General features: G+C 37.7%; 1 protein-coding gene across 4 annotated transcripts; it reads left to right on the top strand.

Annotated features, from left to right (window-relative positions):
* The first annotated feature begins 6163 nt into the window (after window positions 1-6163).
* On the top strand, window positions 6164-23909 carry LOC132636098 (poly(ADP-ribose) glycohydrolase 1-like). 4 transcript variants are annotated; one of them, XM_060352796.1, is made up of 11 exons: window positions 6164-6561; window positions 7660-7848; window positions 8710-8813; window positions 10351-10555; window positions 10637-10741; window positions 19017-19135; window positions 19320-19463; window positions 22032-22176; window positions 22355-22646; window positions 22766-22828; window positions 23430-23909. In XM_060352796.1, exons 1-11 carry the CDS (start codon window positions 6310-6312, stop codon window positions 23567-23569), a joined length of 1758 nt encoding a protein of 585 aa, XP_060208779.1. In that variant the 5' UTR covers window positions 6164-6309; the 3' UTR covers window positions 23570-23909. The 4 variants fall into 4 exon arrangements, with proteins under 4 accessions (XP_060208779.1, XP_060208778.1, XP_060208781.1 ...); XM_060352798.1 differs by having other exon boundaries at window positions 6165-6561; window positions 22355-22555; XM_060352795.1 differs by having other exon boundaries at window positions 22355-22828.
* Window positions 23910-24045: the final 136 nt, after the last annotated feature.

The following is a 24045-nucleotide window of genomic DNA, read 5'->3' on the forward strand; positions in this document are numbered from 1 at the left end:
CGGTCCGTACTATTTATACGGACCGTATGTATGGGCGTACATTTGGTCCAGTGGCTGGTGGCCTTCTTGGCCAATTATACGGTCCAATATACGGCTGGTATAATTATACGGTCCGTAGATTGGGCCGTATAATGCCCAGTGAGTCCGTTTTCGTTATCGTCGTCTCGTTTGATCTCCGATCCTTATGGAACCTTCTTGGCACTTGTTTAACACTTCAATATCAATCTTAGGGACATTATTACACTTCTCTAAGACATTATTATGCCATCATGGACTCGTTGCTCGAAATTCTTATCCGATACATAACGTATGATTCGCTTTCCTTAGCAACTTTCTTTCCTTGCATTGTATGCCTTTAAAACCTCGTTGAGGGTCATCTAATACTCTCTTTTACTCGTCAAAACATCGTATACGCCGCGTCCTCTGTTAGCCTATTCACTGAACATGTACGGGGGGTTTTTCCAAGGTGTAACAGAGATGTCGATATTTCCGTCCGGAGTACATATGTACACAGCATTTGCATGACATCGCATCCATACACATTTGCATTGCATTGCTTTCACGGGATACTTGAGATGTTTGTTGTGGTAGTTGCGATGTTGGTTTCAGACTAGATATATTGAGACTCGGTACATTTGGGATTAGATGCTCTACTTAGGCGATGACGCAAACTTGGCTTTGATTATGTTTGATTTATACTTGTTGGTTTATCTGTCTATCTGGCTTTATTATCTGAATTGTGTTAGCTATGCTTAGTTGGCCGATGATTCCTACCAGTACTGTTGTTTTGTACTGACCTGCACTTGCTGCATTCCTGAGTATTAGGTTGGATCTTCTTCCGTTACACGTGGTTGATAGTCGCTTCAGTATTATCTTCGAGTTTCAAGGGTGAGCATGGTCGTTCGCTGCCTTGAAGACTTCTGTATCATTATGTCTTATTCCTATTCGGAGACATAGATACTTTTATGTATTATTATTCCAGACATGTATTTATTCCTTTTAGATGCTCTTGTATTACTCAGACTAGACCCTGGGGATATTATTATTATTCCGCACTTTTCTACTATGAATATATTATCGTGAGACTTACGTATTTATTCTATTCTGTTGCTCGATTAAATTATTTATGTTTTTAGTTATCGTTGGGTTAAGGGTTCGCTTATCGAGGTGGAAAAGCTAAGTGCCCGCAAGGCTTATGCCAAAATGGGTCGTGACACAACTTGAAATTAAGGACCTGTTTGGCCATGGAATTATTCACTTTTTTCGGACTTTTTTTTTCACATTATTTGAAAATTAGCATTTGACCATGAAAATTCCAAATACAATTTGAAGTTCGTTTTCACTTTTTTCTCTTTCAGTACATTCAAACGATCAAATATTCTTTTGCAAGAATTATAACCAAACACAACTCTAGCTTCTTAATCTCAAATGAAGTGAATATTTGCCAAATATACCCCTCGTTATATTTTAGGTCAAAATATACACCTGTCGTTATACTCTTGGTCCAAATATACCCCCCCCCCCCCCCCCCCCCCCCCCCGCGTCCGTTAAAGTTGGCTAAGGTGGACATCCAATCCTATGTGGCACTGACATTTGATAAGAAGGATGCCACGTGGCATGCCACCTCCCATTTTATCCCTCCCCAATATTTGTTCTTCTACCACTAAAATCTCCTTCCCCTCCACCACATTGCCACTACTATCGCCATATAGTTAGAGCTCTAGTTCTCCACTTCGGTTTATCCAGAGCTCTAATATAAAATCTTAATCATAGTACGCTATAATATATTGGTATATCGTAAAGAGAAATGAGGTTGCTCCTGTGATATAAACAGATTCGACAGTAAGAATCCTGTTATATCCCGTATTTTTGCGCATTGGGATAATCCAAGATAATTGCGGGAAGTTAAGAGCAAGGCTATATTGTTGATCTGGTTTGGTACATAAGTTGTTATAAAAAAATTTGATGTGGGAATATTAAGAATGGCTAGGGGTAGAAAGGGAAATTCGCAAGATGACTCATAGAAATATGGAGGAAGGCTAAGGGCAAATTTGGAAAATAATTTTTCATGAATTGCAAGACAAAAAAAAAGGGGCTTGAAGCAAAAAGGGCCAAGTGTGGCCGTCCAAGTGGGTATGGGCCTTGGCCCATATGGTTAAGTTGTGCATGTGTATAAAAAAAGGATGACCCATTTGTTATTTTCATCTTCACTTAAGAAGACTCAAGAAACTTGGAGAAGCCAAAAAATTAAAAGGCCATTCGGCCATGCTTGGTTGAACAAGAACCTTGGAAAAATTTGTTCAAAAATTATTTTCTCCTAGCATTTCTACTAATTGGAAGGTCCCTAGCAAAGTGAAGTAGTCATTGGAGCAAGTGAAGCATCCATTCTTGCAAGCTACAAATTCTAGTCAAGTGAGAAGTTAAAGGAAAAAGGTAAGAATTAATTTTCTTTTATATGTTATGGATGGTTGTGTATGTTGTAGTATGTAGAAATGGATAAAATTTATGAAAATATGGATGTTATGTTGTGGCCGTGTGGTTATTGTATGGCATGGAAGAGAATGAACCAATTTTTCTTAAGTATTTTGGTTGTTGTTGTAATGGAACCTATGACGGAAATGAAAGTTTGATGATTCTTGTTGAAGTTGTAAGTGTTGGAAAGTTGTTTAAAAGCTAATGTGATGTCAAAAACCATTTCTTGTATATATGGAAAAATAATGTTGTTAGTGTGTGAATTGTTGGTGTAGTTCATGAATTTGAAAGGAAGAAATGTGTCATTATTGTTCTTGTTGAATTTGGAAGGTTTTGGGTAGTATGGTGGCTTGGCCGTTTAGAATGTAGAGCAGATTGTTGAAGCGTTCTTGAATATTGTTTGAATGGTTTCAGATTAATACTTGAATATGTGAGCAATTACGAATTGAACGTAAATGGAAAGTCGTCAAAGTTTGTAGAAAGAAGTTGTTAATGTTAGTATGCTTTTTGAATTGATTGTGGATATTGTTAGAATAACTGTTGGTATTGTTGTTGATAATTTGGCCGAGTTAAATTCTCGGATTTGTTGTTGATGATATAGCCGAGTTGGATTCTCGGGGATGGTTGTATTTACAGGGGAAATGCTGCTGAAATTTCTGTAGACAAAGTGTTAGTTTAGGATGAAATTCTTGGATATCTATAGCTGATGTTTGTTATTTACTAACATTGTTATATATTTTGGAAAGGCCAAGACTTAAGTTCGGATTAGCGTAGGAAGCGGGCAAGGTATGTAAGGCTTACCCTTTCTTTCTTTTGACATGATCTTTATGAAACGAGCAAATGACGTATATATATGATTTCAAAGAAATTTCCTATTCTTAGAGCCACTAGGATGGCTAATATTCTTGACTTCCATAAGTTGTTTCATATGGTTTTGATGCGTATCTATGATGTCTGAAGTTTGTTTGATATGTCTCCAAATGGCATTCGAAAGATAATTGATATGACTAAGGTTCTGATCTTCAAATGCTAGCACGTTCGATTATTCCATTGAGTCTTTGATATATTTTAATATGTACATATGGTTCCAAAAGCTATATTCGATTTGATCTATAACGATATCCGAAAGGTACTTGATATGATTGTTGCTTTGATTTTCCAAAAACGGCTTCTGAAACGTTCGTAGAAGGTCCTGTACTTCAAGCGCTCATAACTTTCTTATACTAAGTCGGATTGACCCAAAACTTGTTTCTGAGCCTTCAGGTGTCGATAAGTATACTTGTCTATCGAGTCGTGATTTATATGCATATAGTTTCTCACTACTCTGCTCGTGCACGCCTCAATATGTCTATTCACCGAGTCCCGGGCCGGGTATGTTATCGTGCGCACTCCACTGCATTGTTCACCGAGTCCCTCATTAGAGGGCCGGGTACGGTATATGTATATGATGATATGATGAGATGATGATATGTTATGGTGGCCAGGAGGGCATATGATGATTTAATTCACCGAGTCCCTCACTAGAGGGCCGGGTACGGTATGTATATATGTATATGCATGATGATATGATGGCATACTGATGTGATGACATGATTTCACTCACCGAGTTCCTCACTAGAGGGCCGGGTACGGTATATATATATATATGATATCTGATGTTGACATGCATGGCTCTATTCACCGAGTCCCTCACTAGAGGGCCGGGTACGGTATATGTATACATGTATCCATGATGACATAATGACATGATTTTATTCACCGAGTCCCACAATGGGCCGGGTACGATATGTGATATTGGTATGTTTGATTCTGTCTCGTACTGCACAGGTACAACAGTTCCTTGATTATCATACTTGACTCCTGGAATCTCTATTTCAGTTATGATCTTTCCAGTTGTATTTCATGCCTTACATACTCAGTACATATTCCGTACTGACCCCCTTTCTTCGGGGGCTGCGTTTCATGCCCGCAGGTACAGACGCGCACGTGAGTGGTCCGTCAGCTTAGGACATCCATTCTGCTGTGTTGAAGTGCTCCCTTGTTCTGGAGCTTACATTTTGGTACAGACTCCTCCGTTGTATATATGTATGTATATATTTAGGGATACGGCGGGGCCTTGTCCCGTCATATGATTCTGTTGTCCTTGTTAGAGGCCTGTAGACATGTATGTGGGTCATGGGTCGTTGTGGTTCAGATATGTCTGTGTGGCTTGCGTCTAAGCGGTTCCATTTGCTATGACAGCCTTAACGGCTTGTATGTATGTACACGTATATATATGTTTTGGGCGATATGTTTTACGACAGCCCTGGTGGCTTCTGTATGATATGTATGATATATGTGACCGCTTAAGGCGACATATGATCTTTGTATCTGTATAAGTCAGTGTACGCCGATTCTGGTAAGTGAGTACGTCTGGGTGTCCAGCTCGGGCACTAGTTGCGGCCCACGGAGTTGGGTCGTGACAAATCCATTGCAAAAGTCAATAGTCGGATAAGAGTTCCTCGTTTACGCTAACTGAACAGGCAGAAATAACTAACCAAGAAGTAGCGAGCTTTGCAATTTCCCATCTAATATGATCCAAATAAATGGTCAGGAAAACAAATTAGAAAATTTAAAAGCAAATGAAACTCAAACAGAATCTAGCAAATTGAAACAAGTAACTGTTCAACTTTTTACACGGTATATTAGTTTTATCAAAATATTTTATTTGTCATCCATTTAAAGTAAATCATCCTTGTTGCTCAGGCCAGATTCCCTTTTTTTTTTCAATTCATTTTATTGTCCTTTTTTTCTTTCCACGTTAGTGAGGAAAGTAATGGCTTATCCACAACAATGAATCAGCAAACGAAAAATGTTCAGACCCCCCTGATTTGAGATGTTACAATCCCTCTAATTTCTTTCCTTAATTGATTCAATATTCTGAAATGGCCATCAATCAGAGTATTTTGATCCCTCTGAACACAATAATTACCTTTTTCTATGAAGTTATTAGACAATGTTCAGATCAATACTTAAATTCATAAGATATCAAAAAAGAATTAATTTTTTAATCTTAATTAGTAAGACAATGTTTAGGACATTTTTTTTCTGTAGCCTTAACTATATGGGCGGTAATGGTGGCAATGATTGTGGAAGGGAAGGAGATTTTAGTGGCGGAAGAATAAATAGAGGGGAGAGTAAAATGTGTTAGGGGTGCTGAGGTGACATGCCACATGACTTGCCACCTCATCAAATGTCAGTGCTACATAGGATTAGATGTTCACCTTGGACAACTGTAACGGACGAGGAGTATATTTAAATCAATAGTATAACGGCAGGGTATATTTAGACCTAAAATATAACGAGAGAGTATATTTGACCCTTTTCCAATAGTTCAAGGGTATATTTGACCTTTCCCCTTTTTTATTTGTATGCCAAACGCCTACTAAGAGCCTGTTTGGATGGAAGCCTATAAGCTGCAAAAAAAAAAATAAGTTGGGTAGTCTAACTTATTTTTTTTTGGCTTATAAGCTGTTTTCAGTTTATAAACTGCTTTAGATAAACTAAGTCAAATGAACACAATTATTTTTTTGAACTTATTTTAAGCACAAAATGACTTTAAGCTGGCCAGCCAAACACTCAAAAAAGCTAAAAAAAAAAAAAAAAAAAAAAAAAGCTTATAAGCCTTGTAAGCCAATCCAAACGGGCTCTAAAATAGAAACTGATTTCAAATCAAAAGTTCAAAGCCCCAAATTCTAAACGCCTATTTAGTCAAATTTTCTCCTCTTTCTTCTTGAGGACTTTTTGCAGTTTGCACTTGGCAGTGTCTAAATTTACAACCAAAATGCAAATGTAAGAATGGAGAATAGAGAGGACTTGACTTCAATCCTTCCTTTCTTGCCACTGTGTCTCCGTTCATCATCTTCCCTCTTTTGGCCACCGCCAGTTGTTGTAGCACTGAAATCCCTCTCTTTTGGTCCTCATTACAGCAATGTTAACTCCGGACAACTTCTCTTCCTCGCTATCTCCGACATCCGGAACTGTCTTTCCTTGCCCGATTATTCAATTTCATCTTCTGCTTCTGACGGTTTTGCCCTCTTCTTTGATGATGTAACAAACCCTTTTACTTTTTACCTTCTCTGTTGGTTTATTTGCAGAGATAATAATGGTAAAAAATATACCTGTTATCACTTTTTTGCGAGTTAGGGGTAGGTGGCGGGTTGCAGAGGTAATGTTCAAAACACCAATTGCTCCCTCCGTCCCAATTTATGTGGTACTGTTAGAAATTTCGAGAGTCAATCAAGTTTTTCTTTGATCAGAATTTGTTTATATGCCTTTTCAATATTTTAAGTTGTTAATTATTGTGATTTATAATACCTTTTACGTAGTTTTTATATATAAAAATTCTATTTCAAAACACTTAAAGCTTCTATGTCGAATTCACGGTCAAAATTTAGAATTTTGAAGCTCGAAATTTCAATTGTGCCACATAAATTGGGACAGAGGGAGTATCATTTTTTCGCTACCGTTCCTTTTGCCTACCTGAAGTATCACCATGTACTCTAGATGCTATCTGACCTATAACCATCTATGTATTAAAAATACACACCTAGTTGAGTAGATGGTGATAGTTTAGATAGGAAAAGAGAACAACTTATAGTTGACCTAATCAGCTTCGAGGTGTGTTTTTAATACATAGATAATGATAGTTCAGGTTGGAACGGGAAATAGCTGATAGTTGGCCTAATCAGCTTCGAGGTGTGTTTTTAATACATAGATGATGATAGTTCAGGTAGGAACGGGAAATAGGTGTTTTTTTTTCCTAATCAGCTTCGAGGTGTGTTTTTAATACATAGATGATGATAGTTCAGGTAGGAACGGGAACTAGCTGATAGTTGGCCTAATCAGCTTCGAGGTGTGTTTTTAATACATAGATGATAGATGATGATAGTTCAGGTAGGAACGGGAAATAGCTGATAGTTGGCCTAATCAGCTTCGAGATGTGTTTTTAATACATAGATGATGATAGTTCAGGTAGGAACGGGAAATAACTGATAGTTGACCTAATGAGCTTTGAGGTGTTTTTTTTAATACATAGATGGTGATATTTCAGGTAATAATACGGAAGTGATAGTTTAGGTGTGTTTTTGACTATTAACTCTTTATTGTATGGTCTTTTTGAACTGAATGGTCAAAATGTTGGTGCAGTTAATTCCTAGGGCTGAAGCTGCTAAATGGTTTGAAGAAGTGGTCCCGAAATTGGCGGATTTGCTATTGCGGTTGCCTTCTTTATTAGAGACTCACTATGAGAAGGCTGATGGTGGTATTGTTAAAGGAGTCAATACTGGTCTTCGCTTATTGGAATTACAACAGCCTGGCATTGTTTTCCTCAGTCAGGTTTTATGATTATTATACTTAGGTTAATTAACATTGATTCTTGTTACCATCTGTTGTTTATTGTGTTTCGGTTATCACACTATTTCGTTGTTGCCGTTGTTCCTTTTTTTGAATGCTCTGTACTGCTTTCCTTATTAGTTGCCATGTTTTCTTCATTACCATATTTTCGTTTTCATAACTGTTTGATTTTCCGTGCTTGAGCTGAGGGTCTTTCGGAAACAACCTCTCTACCTCCATGAGGTAGGGGTAAGGTCTGCGTACACTCTACCCTTCCCAGATCCCACTTGTGGGATTACTCTGGGTACATTGTTGTTGTTGTTTTACTTAGGTTAATTAACAGTTAGGAGTACTTGGTAATTTACAGTACTGAGCTCTAAAAGAACTGAATAAACCATTGTAATTGTGCCTCAATCTCAAACTAGTTGGGGTAGACTACTTGAATAGCAACCAATCCTTTCTATTATTGCCTATTTCATTCCAATGTCAAAAAAATGTCTTCTAAATCAAATTAGGGTCTCTAAGTGCTAGCTTTCGCTAAAATTCACCTTAAAAAGAGTTCCAACACGCATTAACCAGAACTAAATGACTCAAAAGTACCCCTGGAAAACATTTAACTGTAAAAAAACATAATACTATGCTTTTACTAACAAAATTCACAGGCCCACTTGCAGATTATGGTGGGATCCATTTGTGCAAATGGCATAGTTTTCTTTGAGATGTTAAAACTATCATCAGAAGTTGCAATCTGGATAAAGTCGTATACTTTTACGCACTAATATATGAATCAGAATTTGATTCTTGACTTTGCAGCAAAATTTTATAGCGTATAAATGCTCATGATTGTCAATCTGTTTTTTGCAGGAATTAGTCGGTGCTCTTCTTGCATGTTCCTTCTTTTGTCTATTCCCTACCAGTGATAGAGGTGCCAAACATCTCCCGATGATCAACTTTGATCATTTGTTTGCGTATGTTTATCGGCTGTCTATTTTTGTTATAGCTATTACGCTAATCTCTCACATTGTTTCTTTTGTATAACTTTACGTAAGTTATGTTGTAAGTTCTGTTTTATGGTATGTGAACACAATCTTATTTCTTTTCAGCTGTTGAAAAAGTGCATTCACAAACATACCATATTTCACTATATTTTAACTCTTTAATTCCAATAGTTTCCTGCTACATCTGCTACAAAACATGCCAAATCTATCTATAGCACTTGAGCCTACTTGCAGGCTATCCGTCCCCTCACGTTGTCCTACTTCGCTTGATTCTGATATAGTTATCATTGTGGAACTTTTCTCCACTTAAAAAAGAAATTCTCCACTTCAACAACTTTAATTTGACAAGCATTTGTTTGTATTTTTGTGTTGTGACAGTATTAGCATTAATATGGGAGAGTTGAATGTCATATCTATCTGATTTAGGTCTCTACATAAATGGGTACTGTGGGCTTTTCACATGCCTATCACTGTTGTTTTCCAGTGCTCTCAAGTTCATCGAGCATATTTCACACATCCCTTTTTATTTGGTTTTGTATGTCTAAAGTTGCACGTCATAATGTAACTCTGTGATAGAAACGTAGATTTCTTTTTGTTGGTTACTTGTAAACTATGGAGTTCAAGAACCAATAAGGCACTACTTAATATGTCTGTACTCTAGATTTACTAATTAGCAAGAGTGTACATGATTCTCCAATGAAAGAAGAAAGACGTACCATAGGGGTTCCATTTCTCTGAAGCCCCATCTAACACCAGAGAACAATGTGCCATTCATAAGTTAAAAGCATATGCCTCAGTATGTACTAATAGCATGCAAATGGATTCCTGATGCAAAACTCAACTAGAAGTTATGAGAGCACTAAAAGAAACAGTCTGTTCACTCTGAAAGAGGTTAATGTGGTAAACCATTTTGTTAAATGTGAAGGATGCGGTTTAGATGTATTAGTGGCGTTAGCTGATAATTAAATTGGAAGTCTTCAACTAAACTGTAGAACTCTTAAGGAGAACATGTTATGAGAATGATGAATCCACATGTGTGTGTCGTTTTCTTTCAATACTTCAGAATTATTTTTAATATGCATTATGATTTTAAATCTGAGTATAATTTTTGTAGATTGAAAAGTTTTCATTAATTGTTTGAGAATACATAATCGTATAATGAACGAAGGATGTTGAAGTTGAGAACCATACAAAATACTGACTTTTGGTACTCATAGCAATCACTTAGTGAGGAGTTTCACCTAAGCAATCTGAAACCGGGAACGGCTCTCGAGCTTTTTCACAAGGAAAAAAAGAAGGTTCTAGGATAGCATCCTCACTATGGTTTATGTGGAGTAACCCAAGCCTGGAAAAAGCAGAGTATAGTTTTGTAGTTCTGAAGCTTTTTATAAAAATGATCCACTGAAGCTATTGTCTTATGCTCTTTTATGGTTGTGAGATGCCATTTTATGTGTTAGATTCTCTGAATGCAGAAAGGAAGTTCATCTGGTTACAACATGATTTTCAGGTATCTGTATGATCAGTATGACGAGAAACTTGAAAATAAATTAAAATGCATTGTTCACTATTTTGAGAGGATTGGTTCATTGATGCCCGCCGGCTGCGTATCATTTGAGCGAAAAGTTCTTGCTCTAGAACATGGTACATTTTGTTTTCCTTATCCAAAGGAAAATTTCTGGAGCCAATCCAATATTTCCCTTTGCCCTTTTAAGGTAAGAAATGAAACTTTTTCTCTATTTGGTGGTAGAAGATGTTAGTTTTCAGAGGTATGACATCTTTCTATTTCTTTTTAGATTTCCAATTCAGGCTTCATTGAAGATCAATTAAGCGAAGCTATTGAAGTTGACTTTGCGAACAAGTATCTTGGAGGTGGTGCTCTCAGTCGGGGCTGTGTACAGGTTTTTATTCTTGACATATTTTCAGCTTTATCTTTTGATATATTTGTTGACTATTAACTATTCCCTACTTCCCATTTTATAATATGATATTTGACTCGGTCAGAAGTTTACCATAGTAGAAGAAAATAATTAAAGTAATGGGTGAAAACTAATCTAGTCGAAAGTATCACATCAAAAGGTCAAAATTTGAATATTTTAATGAATTTGAACTTTTGAAAGTTGTAAAGTTGTGAAGTTGTGAAGTTGTATAAAATGAAATGTGCCAATAGTATGGGACGTCACAAAATAGAAACGGTCTTATAAATTGGAGCAAAGTGAGTATATCTGATGCTGTGAGCATATAACCAAAAGTAGTCTATCAAGATGGTTACTATTGTTTCTCATTTACCATGCTCAGCTGTACAAAAACCTATTTTAGTTGGAGATCTGCATCCGCTCAAATTTTTTCTTATCTAATTCCTAAAACATGTGCGCTCTATAAAAAGTTTCCTAGTATTCATTTTGAATAGTCAAGAGGAAAATGCAAAATTTTATGTGCGCTGAGCATGAAGTAGGCAAATGTTAGTTCTTTGCTTTTATTTGTTGATTCTCTCACAGTGAAAGATATTGCGCTTGTGGTAATGAGCCAATGAGTAATTTGAATCATGTTCTGCTTGCATGCATATCTGGACTTTTTCTAGGACGTGGAGAGGTTTTTATGGAAGAGTTTCCTTCCTTTTTTTTATTGTTAGTAAGAATGGAAAATTTCAAGGATACGGAGTAAGGATATAAGGATATTACAAAGAGGGCTAATTTCTCAATCATGAGAAAGAGTTCTATGAACTAAACAAGGTCTTCAATCTTGTGGAAGTGTAGTTGAACCGATGCCATGAAAGAAACCTATTGCTTTGTGACATTCCAAATTCATTATCTCCTTCCCATCCACCCAACGCCCCCAACCCCCATGCGTTGACCATCCCATCCCCCGCCACCCTTGAACCCCTACTCCCCACTCCCCCCACCATCCACCCCCCATAGTGTTTTGCTAGATCCCATATAAAAGCTTTTCGGATAGTTTTTTTCTTGTGTTCTTACCTAACATTAGAAATAAGTAAGTGAAAGAGTTGGTTTTTGTTATGTGATAGAAAAACTCATGTGTTGGATGATTTTCTATTACTTGGAGCCAAAGGATGCTCAATTACTTGGAGCCAAAGGATGCATTGCTTGGAGCCAAAGAATGCTAAGATGTGGAGGAGAATTGAAGAGCTCATGTAGCACACTTGGAGCCTAAGTCATTTTATGCCTATAAAATGAGAGGCAATTCTTTTTTGTTTATCATCCCAAAAATTCATAAATCCTTTGTAGTGAGTAGAGAGTTAAGAGCAATTCTCTTAGGTGTAATTGGGATTTCTCCCCTTTCTTTGTTAATAATATAAAGGCAACTGTTCTCTGGTGGGCGTAGGATCATTTTGATCCGAACCACGTTAAATCTTGTGTTCTTTCTTTTACGTTTCCGCTAACAATTGATATCAGAGCGTTAGGAATCTTTGAAGATCCTATGAGGAAGAACAAGCAAAGATGAGTTCCATGAAGTTTGAAATAGATAGATTCAGTGGGCGCAACAACTTAAATATCTGGAAGATCCAGATGATGGCGTTACTACAGAGGGAAGGTTCAATTCATGCTATTGACTGAAAGTATCCCGATGGTACATTGGCTTCCGACAAGTAGAAGATTGAAGGGGATGCATTGAGTGTAATCCAACTGTCCCTGGCACCTAACGTGCTTTGTGAAGTGAGTACAAGTACCGAAGAGACGCCAAGCAGTTATGGGACAAGCTACAAGGGCTTTACTAGGACTGATCGGTGACACCAAGGATGTTGTTACAATGGCGTCTTCACACATTTAAGATAGGGTCAGGTACTTCGTTACAAGATCATTTAGACGCGTTCAATAAACTTGTCATGGACTTACAGATTGCAGGAATTAAAAAGGACGAGGAGACGCTTGCATGTGCTTTGCTATTTTCATTGACTTCAGGATATTATGATATCGAGAATTCAATGATGTATAGCAAGAAGCCTATGAACCTTGAGCAAGTGCGGCAAGCACTTAACTATAGTGATGTGAGGAGGCATTTCGAAGGAGACAGAGATGATCAGGCAAGTGAGCTCTTTGTGAGAGGCGGGACTAGCCAACAGGGAAGGAGCAAAGCAAAGCATAGATCAAAGTCTCGTGTGAACAAGAAGAATGCAGATTGTTAGGGCTGCGGCAAGAAGGGGCACTTTGAACGAGATTGCCCAACGTCAAAGTCCAAGGAAAAGGCTAGTGCATCCACAGTTGAACATGTACATGATTCTGATAATGATTATGTACTTGCAACATCAAACAATCATAGAAGTTATGGAAACAAATGGGTGGTAGACTCTGCTTGTACTCTGCATATGACGTTCCAAAGAGACTGGTTTAGCAGCTATGAGAAAAGTGGAGGAACCGTAGTAACGGGCAATAATGCAACTTGTGCAATAGTTGGCATTGGCTCAGCTTGGGTTCGCTGCCATGATGGAGCCGTGAGGACTATTACACAAGTCCGCCATGTTCCTGATCTGAAGAAGAATTTGATCTCCCTGGGTACTCTGGATGAACAAGGCTATAAGTACATGAGCGAAGGAGGTACTATGAAGGTGACTAAGGGTTTTTTAGTCATGCTAAAAGACAAGCTGGAGGATGGCCTTTACACATTGGCAGGAAGCACCATTGTTGGCTCTGTAAATGCATCTACAGTGCAGTTATCTAATGATGACAAGGTAAGATTAAGGCGCATGAGATTGGGTCATGTTGAGCAACCGTAACCTTTTGAAAGGTGAGAAGATCAACACACTTGAATTTTGTGAGCACTGCATTCTAGGGAAGCAAAAGAAGGTCAGCTTCAGCACTGGCAAGCACAAGACAAGAGGGGTGCTAGACTACATCCATCCAGATTTATGGGGTCCCTCTAAACTTCCATCGAAGGGCGGAAAGAGGTATCTTCTCACTTTTATTGATAATTTCTCACGAAAGGTTTGGGTGTGTTTTTTGAAGGAGAAAATTAATGCTTTTGAAGCATTTAAAGAGTGGAAGATTTTGGTTGAGAATCAAATGGAGCGGAAAATCAAGTATCTTCGCACAAACAATGGCTTGGAGTTTTGCAGTGAAGAGTTTAATGATTTCTGCAAGGTTCATGGAATCTCAAGACATAGGACTGTCAGGCACACCCCAAAGCAGAATGGAGTTGCCGAGAGGATGAACAAAACTCTTCTTGAAAAGGCTTGTTGTATGCTCCTACAAGCCAAGATGTCCAAAGTATTTTGGGCTGAAGCAGTTCACTGCTCATATTGTCAATCGATCTCCAGCATCGACGATTGACTTTAAGACTCTGAATGAGGTATGGTCAGGTGAACCCTCTAACTATTCATACTTACGAGTATTTGGGTGTCGAGCTTATTATCATGTTAATGAAGGAAAGCTTGAACCAAGGGCTAAAAAGGCCATATTCGTAGGGTATGTGGATGGAGTAAAAGGGTACAAACTTTGGTGTTTGTCTCTACTCAAATTTATAGTTAGTAGAAATGTTACCTTTGATGAATCCTCTATACTTGATCCCCGTAAAGTTTCCATGGAGTTTTCAGGAAATGAGAACAATGAGCAGGTGGAGCTTACCAAGGAAAAGGATCAAGAGACTCAGGTTAAAGATGAGTCAAAAGATGTAGATCTTGAAGAATTTGCTGTCAATGAACCATACACAATTGCGAAGGGAAGGGAGAAGAGGCAGATACGAAGACCGAAACGCCTTATAGATCAAGCAAATCTGATTGCATATGTTGCACAATGGCGGTTAGCCATGACTGAAGAGATGGAGTCTCTTCACAAGAATCAAACATGGGTCTTAGTGAAAAGGCAAAAGGGAAGAGGACAGTTGGGTGCAAATAGGTCTACAGAAAGAAAGAGGGAATTCCTGAAGTGGAAGATGCTAGATTCAACGCGAGATTGGTTGCAAAAGGTTTTAGTCAGAAGGAGGGAATTGACTACAATGAGATTTTCTCTCCAGTCGTGAAGCATAGCTTAATTTGCGTGCTACTAGCATTGGTTGCTCAATTTGACTTGGAGCTTCAATAGCTTGATGTGAAAACTGCTTTCTTACATGGCGATCTAGAAGAGACAATCTATATGGATCAGCCTGAAGGTTTCCTAGCTGAGGGAAAAGAAGATCATGTATGGTAACTGAAGAAGTCTTGTATGGTTTGAAGCAATCCCCTAGACAGTGGTACAAGAGGTTTGATGCATTCATGACTACACATGAATTCTCAAGAAGTGCATTTGATAGCTGTGCGTATCACAAGAAGATGTTCGGTAACTCAATGATTTATTTACTGTTGTATGTTGATGATATGCTTATTGTTGCTAACAATATTACAGAGATAAATGCTTTAAAGAAACTGTTGAGTAAGGAATTTGACATGAAGGATTTGGGAGCTGCAAAGAAAATCCTTGGTATGGAGATTTCAAGAGAAGACGGTGTTGTACATCTTTCTCAGAAAAGGTACATTGAAAGGGTTCTCGAGAGATTCAATATGCATACGTGCAAACCTGTAAGTACACTGTTAGCTCCTCATTTTAAACTTTCAGAGATACAAATGCCTCAGTCTGAGAATGAGGTGGAGCATATGTCAAATGTTCCTTATGCCAGCGCAGTTGGTAGCATTATGTATGCTATGGTATGCACACATCCAGATATTGCTCAATCTGTAAGTGTGGTATGCAGATACATGTCCAACCCAGGAAAGAGGCATTGGGAAGCTGTCAAGTGGATATTGAGATATCTCAAGGGAGCTTTTGATGTTGGTCTGACCTTTCGAAAAGGTGGTGGAGGTATTTCAATTCTCGGTTATGTGGATTCTGACTATGCAAGGGATCTTGACAGAAGGAGGTCCACATCTGGATACATCTTTACTCTTGTTGGCAGTGCCATTAGTTGGAAATTGACTCTGCAATCGATTGTCGCTTTGTCTACGACAGAAGCAGAATACATGGCAGCAGCGGAGACGGTGAAAGAAGCTATCTGGTTGAAAGGTTTGGTGGTGGAATTGAGTTTGGTTCAGCAGGAATCAACTCTTAGATGTGATAGTCAGAGTGCTATTCACCATAGCACCTGATTAAAAATAAGAGATTTCATGAGCGCACTAAACACATTGATGGCAGATTTCATTTTATTCGAGATGTTGAAGAGGGAACTATCAAGGTCGTGAAGGTTATCACAGATGATAACGCTGCAAACATGTTGACCAAGATAGTCCCACTCGCTAAGTTTGCACACTGCAAGGACTTAGTGGGAGTACGCATCAACTGATGCAACTCCAAGAGAACAGTTGTTAGGTGGAGGTGGTATGTTCAACAATGGTTTGATTCTTCTTGTTTCTTACAACGGAGTTGCCCAGTAAGCTTAGAAGTTTTGGCCAGAGTTGTTCATACGCATGCTCGGAACGCAAACCAAGGTGGAGATTGAAAGAGTTGGTTTTTGTTATGTGATAGAAAAACTCATGTGTTGGATGATTTTCTATTACTTGGAGCCAAAGGATGCTCAATTACTTGGAGCCAAATGATGCATTGCTTGGAGCCAAAGAATGCTATGATGTGGAGGAGAATTGAAGAGCTCATGTAGCACACTTAGAGCTCAAGTCATTTTATGCCTATAAAATGAGAGGCAATTCTTCTTTGTTTATCATCCAAAAAATTCATAAATCCTTTGTAGTGAGTAGAGAGTTGGGAGAGCAATTCTCTTAGGTGTAATTGGGATCTCTCCCCTTTCTTTGTTAATAATATAAAGGCAACTGTTCCTCGGTGGACGTAGGATCATTTTGATCCGAACCACGTTAAATCTTGTGTTCTTTCTTTACATTTCTGCTAACAGTAAAAAATCCACTTGTTTTAGAAGAAAACATTTTCTAGGAAAATATTTTCCATGGTTCTAGAACATCTTCCTTTTTACCAAACACACCCTAAATGAAGAGGGACTCTATATTAGTATAAATCTAACAGAAAAGGATCAAAACTACCTGAACTGTGCGAAATTGGATAACTATACCCTCTGTTAAAAGTTGGCCTCGAATCTACTCCTGTCGTTACCAAAGTGGCTCAGAATTTCTCTTATGGACTAGCAAACCTCATTTTCTTTGTTATTTTTATTTTTAATTGATAATTTTTATCTAAATGATCAGGCATGTTCTTGTGAAGAATGGATCTTAGACCTAACTCAACCCCAAAAGCTAGCTCTTGAGGGGAAGATTGCTCAAGACCATATAAGGAGACAACCCATCCTTTTTTCATCCGATGAGACTCTTCAACACCCCACCTTACGCCGAGGGCTGGACATCTTGAGCCTGGACAATTTAAAGTGGGGGTCCAACATCGGTCAACAAGACTTTGGATGGGTCCTGCTCTGATATCATGTTAAGAATGGATCTTGGGCCTAACTCAATCTCAAAAGCTAGCTCATGGGTGGAGGATTGCCAGATCAATTCTTAATAGTCCTAATTAAATTAAAGTGGACCAGATTTACCCTTACACTATACGCATGATTCAAGTTTGCCCATATGCTACATGTATGATTAAATTTTATCGCCGCCTCCTCCACCACCCCCACCACCCCCACCTCTACCCCAGTTTCTCACTATAGTCTATCTTGGATGAATCACTACTCGGGAATATGCATCTTTCATGTTTATGATTTTTCAACACTTCATAAATAGTGCTAGTTTGTACAATCTATTTTCGAGGAAAATATGTCAATTATTGTCTTATAGACTGTTTTAGATATCCGGGATAAGGTTGGAGCAGCATCAGTGGAGGACAAGATGAGGGAAGCGAGGCTGAGATGGTTTGGGCATGTGAGGAGGAGAAGCACAGATGCCCCAGTGCGGAGGTGTGAGAGGTTAGCTATGGATGGTTTCAGAAGAGGTAGGGGTAGGCCGAAAAAGTATTGGGGAGAGGTGCTGAGACAGGACATGGCGCAGGTTCAGCTTACCGAGGACATGACCTTAGATAGGAGGTTTTGGAGGACTCAGATTAGGGTAGAAGGCTAGTAGGTAGTCGCTGTTTCGATCTATAGTCTATGTCCTTTGTTTCTTGCTACTATATGTTGTTTCTTGTACTTCAATTATCTTATTTATCTGTGTTAGCTACTGCTCCCTTTTTTCAGACTGCTCTATTATGACTTATTCGCTTTCTTTAGTTTCATTTGCATTTTGCTTTGAACTGCTTGTGCTTATCTAACCTTTCTCGTCGTGTTTTCTCTTGAGCCGAGGGTCTTTCGGAAACAGCCTCCCGAGATAGGGGTATGGTCTGCGTACACTTACCCTCCCCAGACCCCACATTGTGGGATTTCACTGGGTATGTTGTTGTTGTTGTACTGTTTTAGAGGACTGCAAAATGATTTCCTAATTGCTGTAGTTTTTATCATGTTCATTGCTTCTTATAGTTTATCTTGCCTATATGTTGAGCTGGTTCCAAACTAATTTTATATTTGATACTTGGTTTAGTGCACTCTTAGCTTTGTAGGATCTATATTTTGCTTATCTTGATTACAGTCTATGTGACTGTATGTAGCTTGAAAGTATAACCATTAAACAAAGATGTCTGAAGCAAGCATCATATTAGTACATTTTCTCACCCTGCATTGTAATGTAGTTTCATGATGGGTTCATCATTAAACTATTTGCTAAAAGTACACCTCACTAGTCTTCTATTTTCTATTTTTATAGAATTGTTCTGGTAAAACTTTTAAGTATATGATACATGTGAGTGGTGGAGGAGAGGGGGGTTAATTAGGGACACATGGTGTAAAACGGTGGAGAAGTGGTGGTGGTGATGGTGGAGGAGTCAAAATTGAATCATGCGTATAGTGTAAGGGTAAATCTGGTCCACTTTGATTTAATTAGGACATGTGGGAGATCATTTGAGACAAAATGTTAATTAAAAAGAAGAAAGAAAAGACAATGAGGTACATTGGTAAATTTGTCCAATTTCGCATAGTCCAGGGGCAGTATTGATCTTTCTCCGTTGATTTAACGAAGATATTATTTTGCTGGTTTTTCTTGCTCCCAATTTGCTCTTAATTAGTTAAATGCATCTACTTTGGTGATTTTGTTTCCATTTCTCTCGTTTTTTCCCCATTCGAAGTTCATTCAACCACAATCTGTCTCTTTGGGACATATATATTCTGAAATATTTAAAATGTCATGCTTATTTCTCCTTGGTTTAGGAAGAGATTCGCTTTATGATCAATCCAGAGTTAATTGCTGGCATGCTTTTCTTGCCTTGCATGGCAGACAATGAAGCACTTGAAATTGTTGGTACAGAGAGGTTCTCAAATTACACCGGGTGAGCTTAGTTGGAGAACTAATTGCTAATTACATAAGCAAGTTAACTTGTAACCAAACTTAATTATTTTACTGAAATTTCCTCTTTCACAACAAAGTTTTGTTGACATTATTTAGCTTGGACTGCAAGTTCACAAACTTTTGATATCTATAATCTAATATTGACTGTCTTTTGCTTGGTATAGATATGCTTCTTCCTTCCGTTTTGATGGTGACCACGTGGACAAAAAAGAAATTGATGTTTTTGGAAGGCGTAAGAGGAGAATAATTGCAATAGATGCACTAAGCAGCCCTGGAAAAAGGCAGTACCGGGTCGAATGCCTCCTAAGGTATGTGAGTGGTTATTATTCCTTTTTTTTTTTAACAAGGTAAAAGCGTGGTTATTATTCTTTAGAGATCTTATTTAGAGTAAGATTCTCTCTTAAGGTCAATTGGGTCATAAAACAGATTACCATAAACCTGCCAGCACTTTTATTAGCTTTAAGCTCCAATTGGGTCTGCTTTTATTAGTGAGGAAGTTCTCGTTAGATAGTATAACCAAAGCTGAGAAGGAAATAGAAGTTTATGAGCTGATGTTAGATAAAAGTGCTGATAGTTAGATGCAGTCAGTCAGGTACTTAGTGTTCTATTCCGCCTGCATTTATGTTAAAGAAATGAATGGAATAGTACATACCCATATCATTCACAGAACTATCTTGTAGATAGATCCTTGCCCGTCAGGCTTGCCTATGCCATGAAATTCACAGAATTGGTTGAGATAGTGCTTAATCTAGGGGTGGGCGTTCGGTTTTTCGGTTCGGTTTTTCAAATTTCGGTTCGGTTTTTTCGGTTTTGGTTTTTTGAAAGTGGACACTGAACACCGAACCGAATTAGTTCGGTTCGGTTCGGTTTTTTGAAGTTCGGTTCGGTTCGGTTTCGGTTTTTTAATTCGGTTTTTTTTGGCATGGGCCTAAAATGAGATATTTTCTGCTTGTAAAATGGACTTTTTTTTAATTAAAAATGAGCTATTTTATTGTTTTTAAGTATATGCTTACCGATTCTATAATGCGAAGATGTAAGCTAGATCATGCAATACATAAAGAACGAAAATGTAGACGATGGGGGAAAAGAGAAAAAGTCAGTAGAAGCTTAGGATCAACACCGAATATCTAATTAATTAAGCTTCTATTTCAGAACCAGTCCAAACCTTGCTCAATTGTTACACCATCCCTCTGTCGTTAATAAATAATTAACATAAAGGTACTATACATTTTAGAATCAGTAGTATCCTTGGAAAAGTATAACTAGAACTATTCATAGCAATTAGCAAACATAAATAAAGTATAACTAGAAGAGGTGCAGCAAACTGAGAAAACTGAAAATTGGAAAAGACATGAGCAATTAGCACTGTAGCAGCAGCACTGTTCGGTTAAACCGAAAAACCGGTGAACCGGAACCGAACACCGTACCGAAAAACCGAAAAATCGGTGAACCGGAACCGAACACCGTACCGAAAAATCGAAACCGAAAAACCGAATTAATTCGGTTCGGTTCGGTTTTTCGGTTTTCGGTGTTTATGCCCACCCCTAGCTTAATCCATAAGTTCCTGAGAGAAGAGATGGTTTACTTTTGGGACGATTTGATTGAGAGATTCTGAACAAGGCAAGAAGTAGATGAGACCTGGGTTTAAATAGTTCTGCATCTAACAATATGTCTTCAGTGGGAAGATTTTACTTTCATACACCATTTGGTTTTAGGTAATTTGAGTTAGTACGAGTATGATAAAAAATCAGTGAGATTCATGCCACTAGTATCAGTTGATGCTAATTCATTATTAGATATATTTTTCTTCGGTCCCTTGTCTGTGTTTAAAGTTTCAAAGTTGCAGATTCATTTTGATTGACATTTGGATGTATAATTAATCCTGTTTATTAGTTTCAAAAGATTTCCAGTTTGTCTTACATAGCCCACAAAGAAACACATAAGAACAATAGAAAAAACATATCTGCTTTTTCTTTGGTTCGATGCTTGTATTTATATGTTGTGCGAAATAGTTGGAGTCTCTACTTGTTCCTTGCATTGTTCTCCTGATTAATATATCAAAATTGAGAGTTTGGGAAGTTCATCTGCAGAGTTTGTTCTCTATTTTGTTGGATGTTTGAGTTCTTCAACAATCCAAGCCTCCAGTAAAGCTGGATAAAGTAGTTACTATAGCTATACTGAGATATCCCAAATGAATTAGCATCCGAGCTGGTGTGTTATAGGTGAAATGTGTAACATATCCAACAGGAATGTACTTTTCCTTGGTAGTTTAAAACATTGCTTGGTCACTGTATAGTGCATTGAATGTTCTTTATTCACCAACTTTGACATTCTTAAAGGGTAATTTTTCAATAGAGTAACAATTTTGTTTTTGCTCATATAGGCTCTACATCACATTGACAGGTCTAGAATATTTAAATTGAGGTGAAAATATATTTGCTTAGATTAATCATTGGTTGATTAATCCATGGAATTGTCGCCATTTATACTGAACAGGATTGAGCAATGAGGGCAATAGACACAATTAGCATTTTGATAAAAGCTTATGGATAGTCTTCACTTCAAGAAATTAGATTAAGCTGGGTGAAATTCATTTAGCAAATTCACTGGGGAATGACTTGGTTGAGTTTGGGGTTTCATTTGCATATGTTGGTAGTCTAACATGGTATTTTGTTCTCTCCTTGCACATGACTTGGCTGAACTGCAATTTATTTTCTTACATTATATATGTTGTATGTAAATGTACTACTTTCTTCTGCACCATAATTAAAGCCCACACTTTAATTGCACTTTGTGCTTAAAGGCATAAAAGATTTGGTGCTTTTCGGCCCCTTTCGGCCTTTGGTAACACTGAGTCCCTCAACGTATTGTTGCAGGGAAATTAACAAGGCTCTGTGTGGTTTTTTGGATCATTTTAAGTGTCATCAGTATCAAAAGTTTCTTCAAGATGCTGGCTTCGAGGGCTGTCAACATGATCCTAATGTTAAAGAATCTGGTGGACATTCTGAAGTTTATCATTCGGTATTATCTGCCTTATTACTATTTTTAGATCCGCCTACTTTTTAAATTTTCTTCACTGCTTCTCCCCCTTTGTACCCCTCTTTTCCGGAGTCTCTCCAATTACGCTAGCCGTGTAAATACTTTTCTCTTTTTTTATTTGAATTCCTTTTTGACTGTTTTTTATCTTGTAATCAAATAGTCTCCTGGAAACCCTTCAACATCTTCTCAAACAATTGAAGAAACTTTGGCTAACCAGTTATTCAGAAATCATGAGGCACACTATTGTCAACCTTTAGACTATCAGCAAGAAATTGGAGTTGTGACTGGAAATTGGGGTTGTGGTGCTTTCGGTGGGGATCCTCAAGTTAAAGCTATGCTTCAATGGCTTGCTGCATCCCAGGTTATTTTATCCTTGGACATTTTTCCAGCATTTTGTTACAGGAACTTATGCTCTCATACGCATCATGTCACAAAATGGATGGTGGCAATATGTAAACACTTTATGTACCCTGCGCCAGCGCTTAATAAATATATTCATGTGAAGTCACGAATGCTGAATTTTCCCTTGTACTTTTTTTCTGCAAATTTTCTCTCCTTTCTTCTCTGGCAGGCCTTGAGACCTTTCATCTTGCATTATACATTCGACTTGGCAGCACTGCAGATGCTGGGACAGGTACTAGTCTTCTGAAGTTTAAACTACTCTGCTTGGAAGGGAATATCTTTTAATTTGAACTTCTATTCCATAGTAACTATGTTTGCCATTTGTTATTTGTGAATGTATTTGCTGTAGTTTCTGAATGTAATTAGATGCTGCTATCTTTGTACCCTGCTATAGAAATTTTCTGTAAATTTATTACTCACCATTTTTTCATCTACTCCTTTTGTTGTTTCCTTCCTGACCATTATTATTGTTTTGCCTTTCTGGCCAAACGATTGACATCACTGGTAGTTTTGAATGATAGATTCACCTTCCCAATTGATGGTTATTGATGTTAGAAATGGTAAACGAGGTTTGTCCTAAAGAAATCTGGAAATGTTGATCCTTATGTTGGTGCAAAAAATAGATGCGTGGATTTGCAAATTAGGAAATCTTGACATCTTGTTTTGCTGTAGCTTATCACCAACTGTGCTAGGTTATCCTGTCTTGTATATTCTTATGTGATCATAAAGCACAAACATCTTCAAGACTTGGGAGTGTATGTATAAATTTTTGTAACGTTTTCTTTGTTGACATAAATTTTTGTAACGTTTTCTTTGTTGACAACCTGGAGTAGGTGGCTCAATGGATTTGTTCACAAGGGTGGACTGTTGGGGAGCTTTGGAATATGTTGGTGGAATATTCAGTCCAGAGATTGAGGGGAGAAACTGGAACTGGCTTCTTCAGTTGGCTCCTTCCATCGTTGAAATCTCGTGATACTATTTTGCTCAAACAATTCTCATAATGTTTAAAATTTTCTGGTCATTTTATTATCCTTGTATAAGTGAAGAAAAATACCGTGCATTTGTTGTGAACTCGCGTACGCCTATTTTTCGAGGGGTTCTCTTCATTGAGTTCCCCCTAAAAATAGTTAAGAAAATAGTATATTAGGTCAGACTTTTATCATATTTTCCAAATTATCTGTAAGAAAATTGCAAGTGTCAAAAAGAAACTGTATATTTTTGATTGGCGTGCTTTAGAATAAGATGGAAAAGAGTTAGAAAGGAAATAGTTTGGTATGACATATTATGGGAATATTACTATTATTATTATTTTATATATTTTTTATTTATGTAATAAGGGAGGGTCGAATGATTTTTGTCGTCATCAGGTTACATTCCAACTAGGATAGCCAACTAAACAATTTGTTCTTCTAAATTTACCCCTAGTTCTGCCCTTTATTGCTTCAAACT

This window comes from Lycium barbarum, chromosome 4 (genome assembly GCF_019175385.1).
Source record: "Lycium barbarum isolate Lr01 chromosome 4, ASM1917538v2, whole genome shotgun sequence".
In the NCBI taxonomy this organism is placed as follows: Eukaryota; Viridiplantae; Streptophyta; class Magnoliopsida; order Solanales; family Solanaceae; genus Lycium; species Lycium barbarum.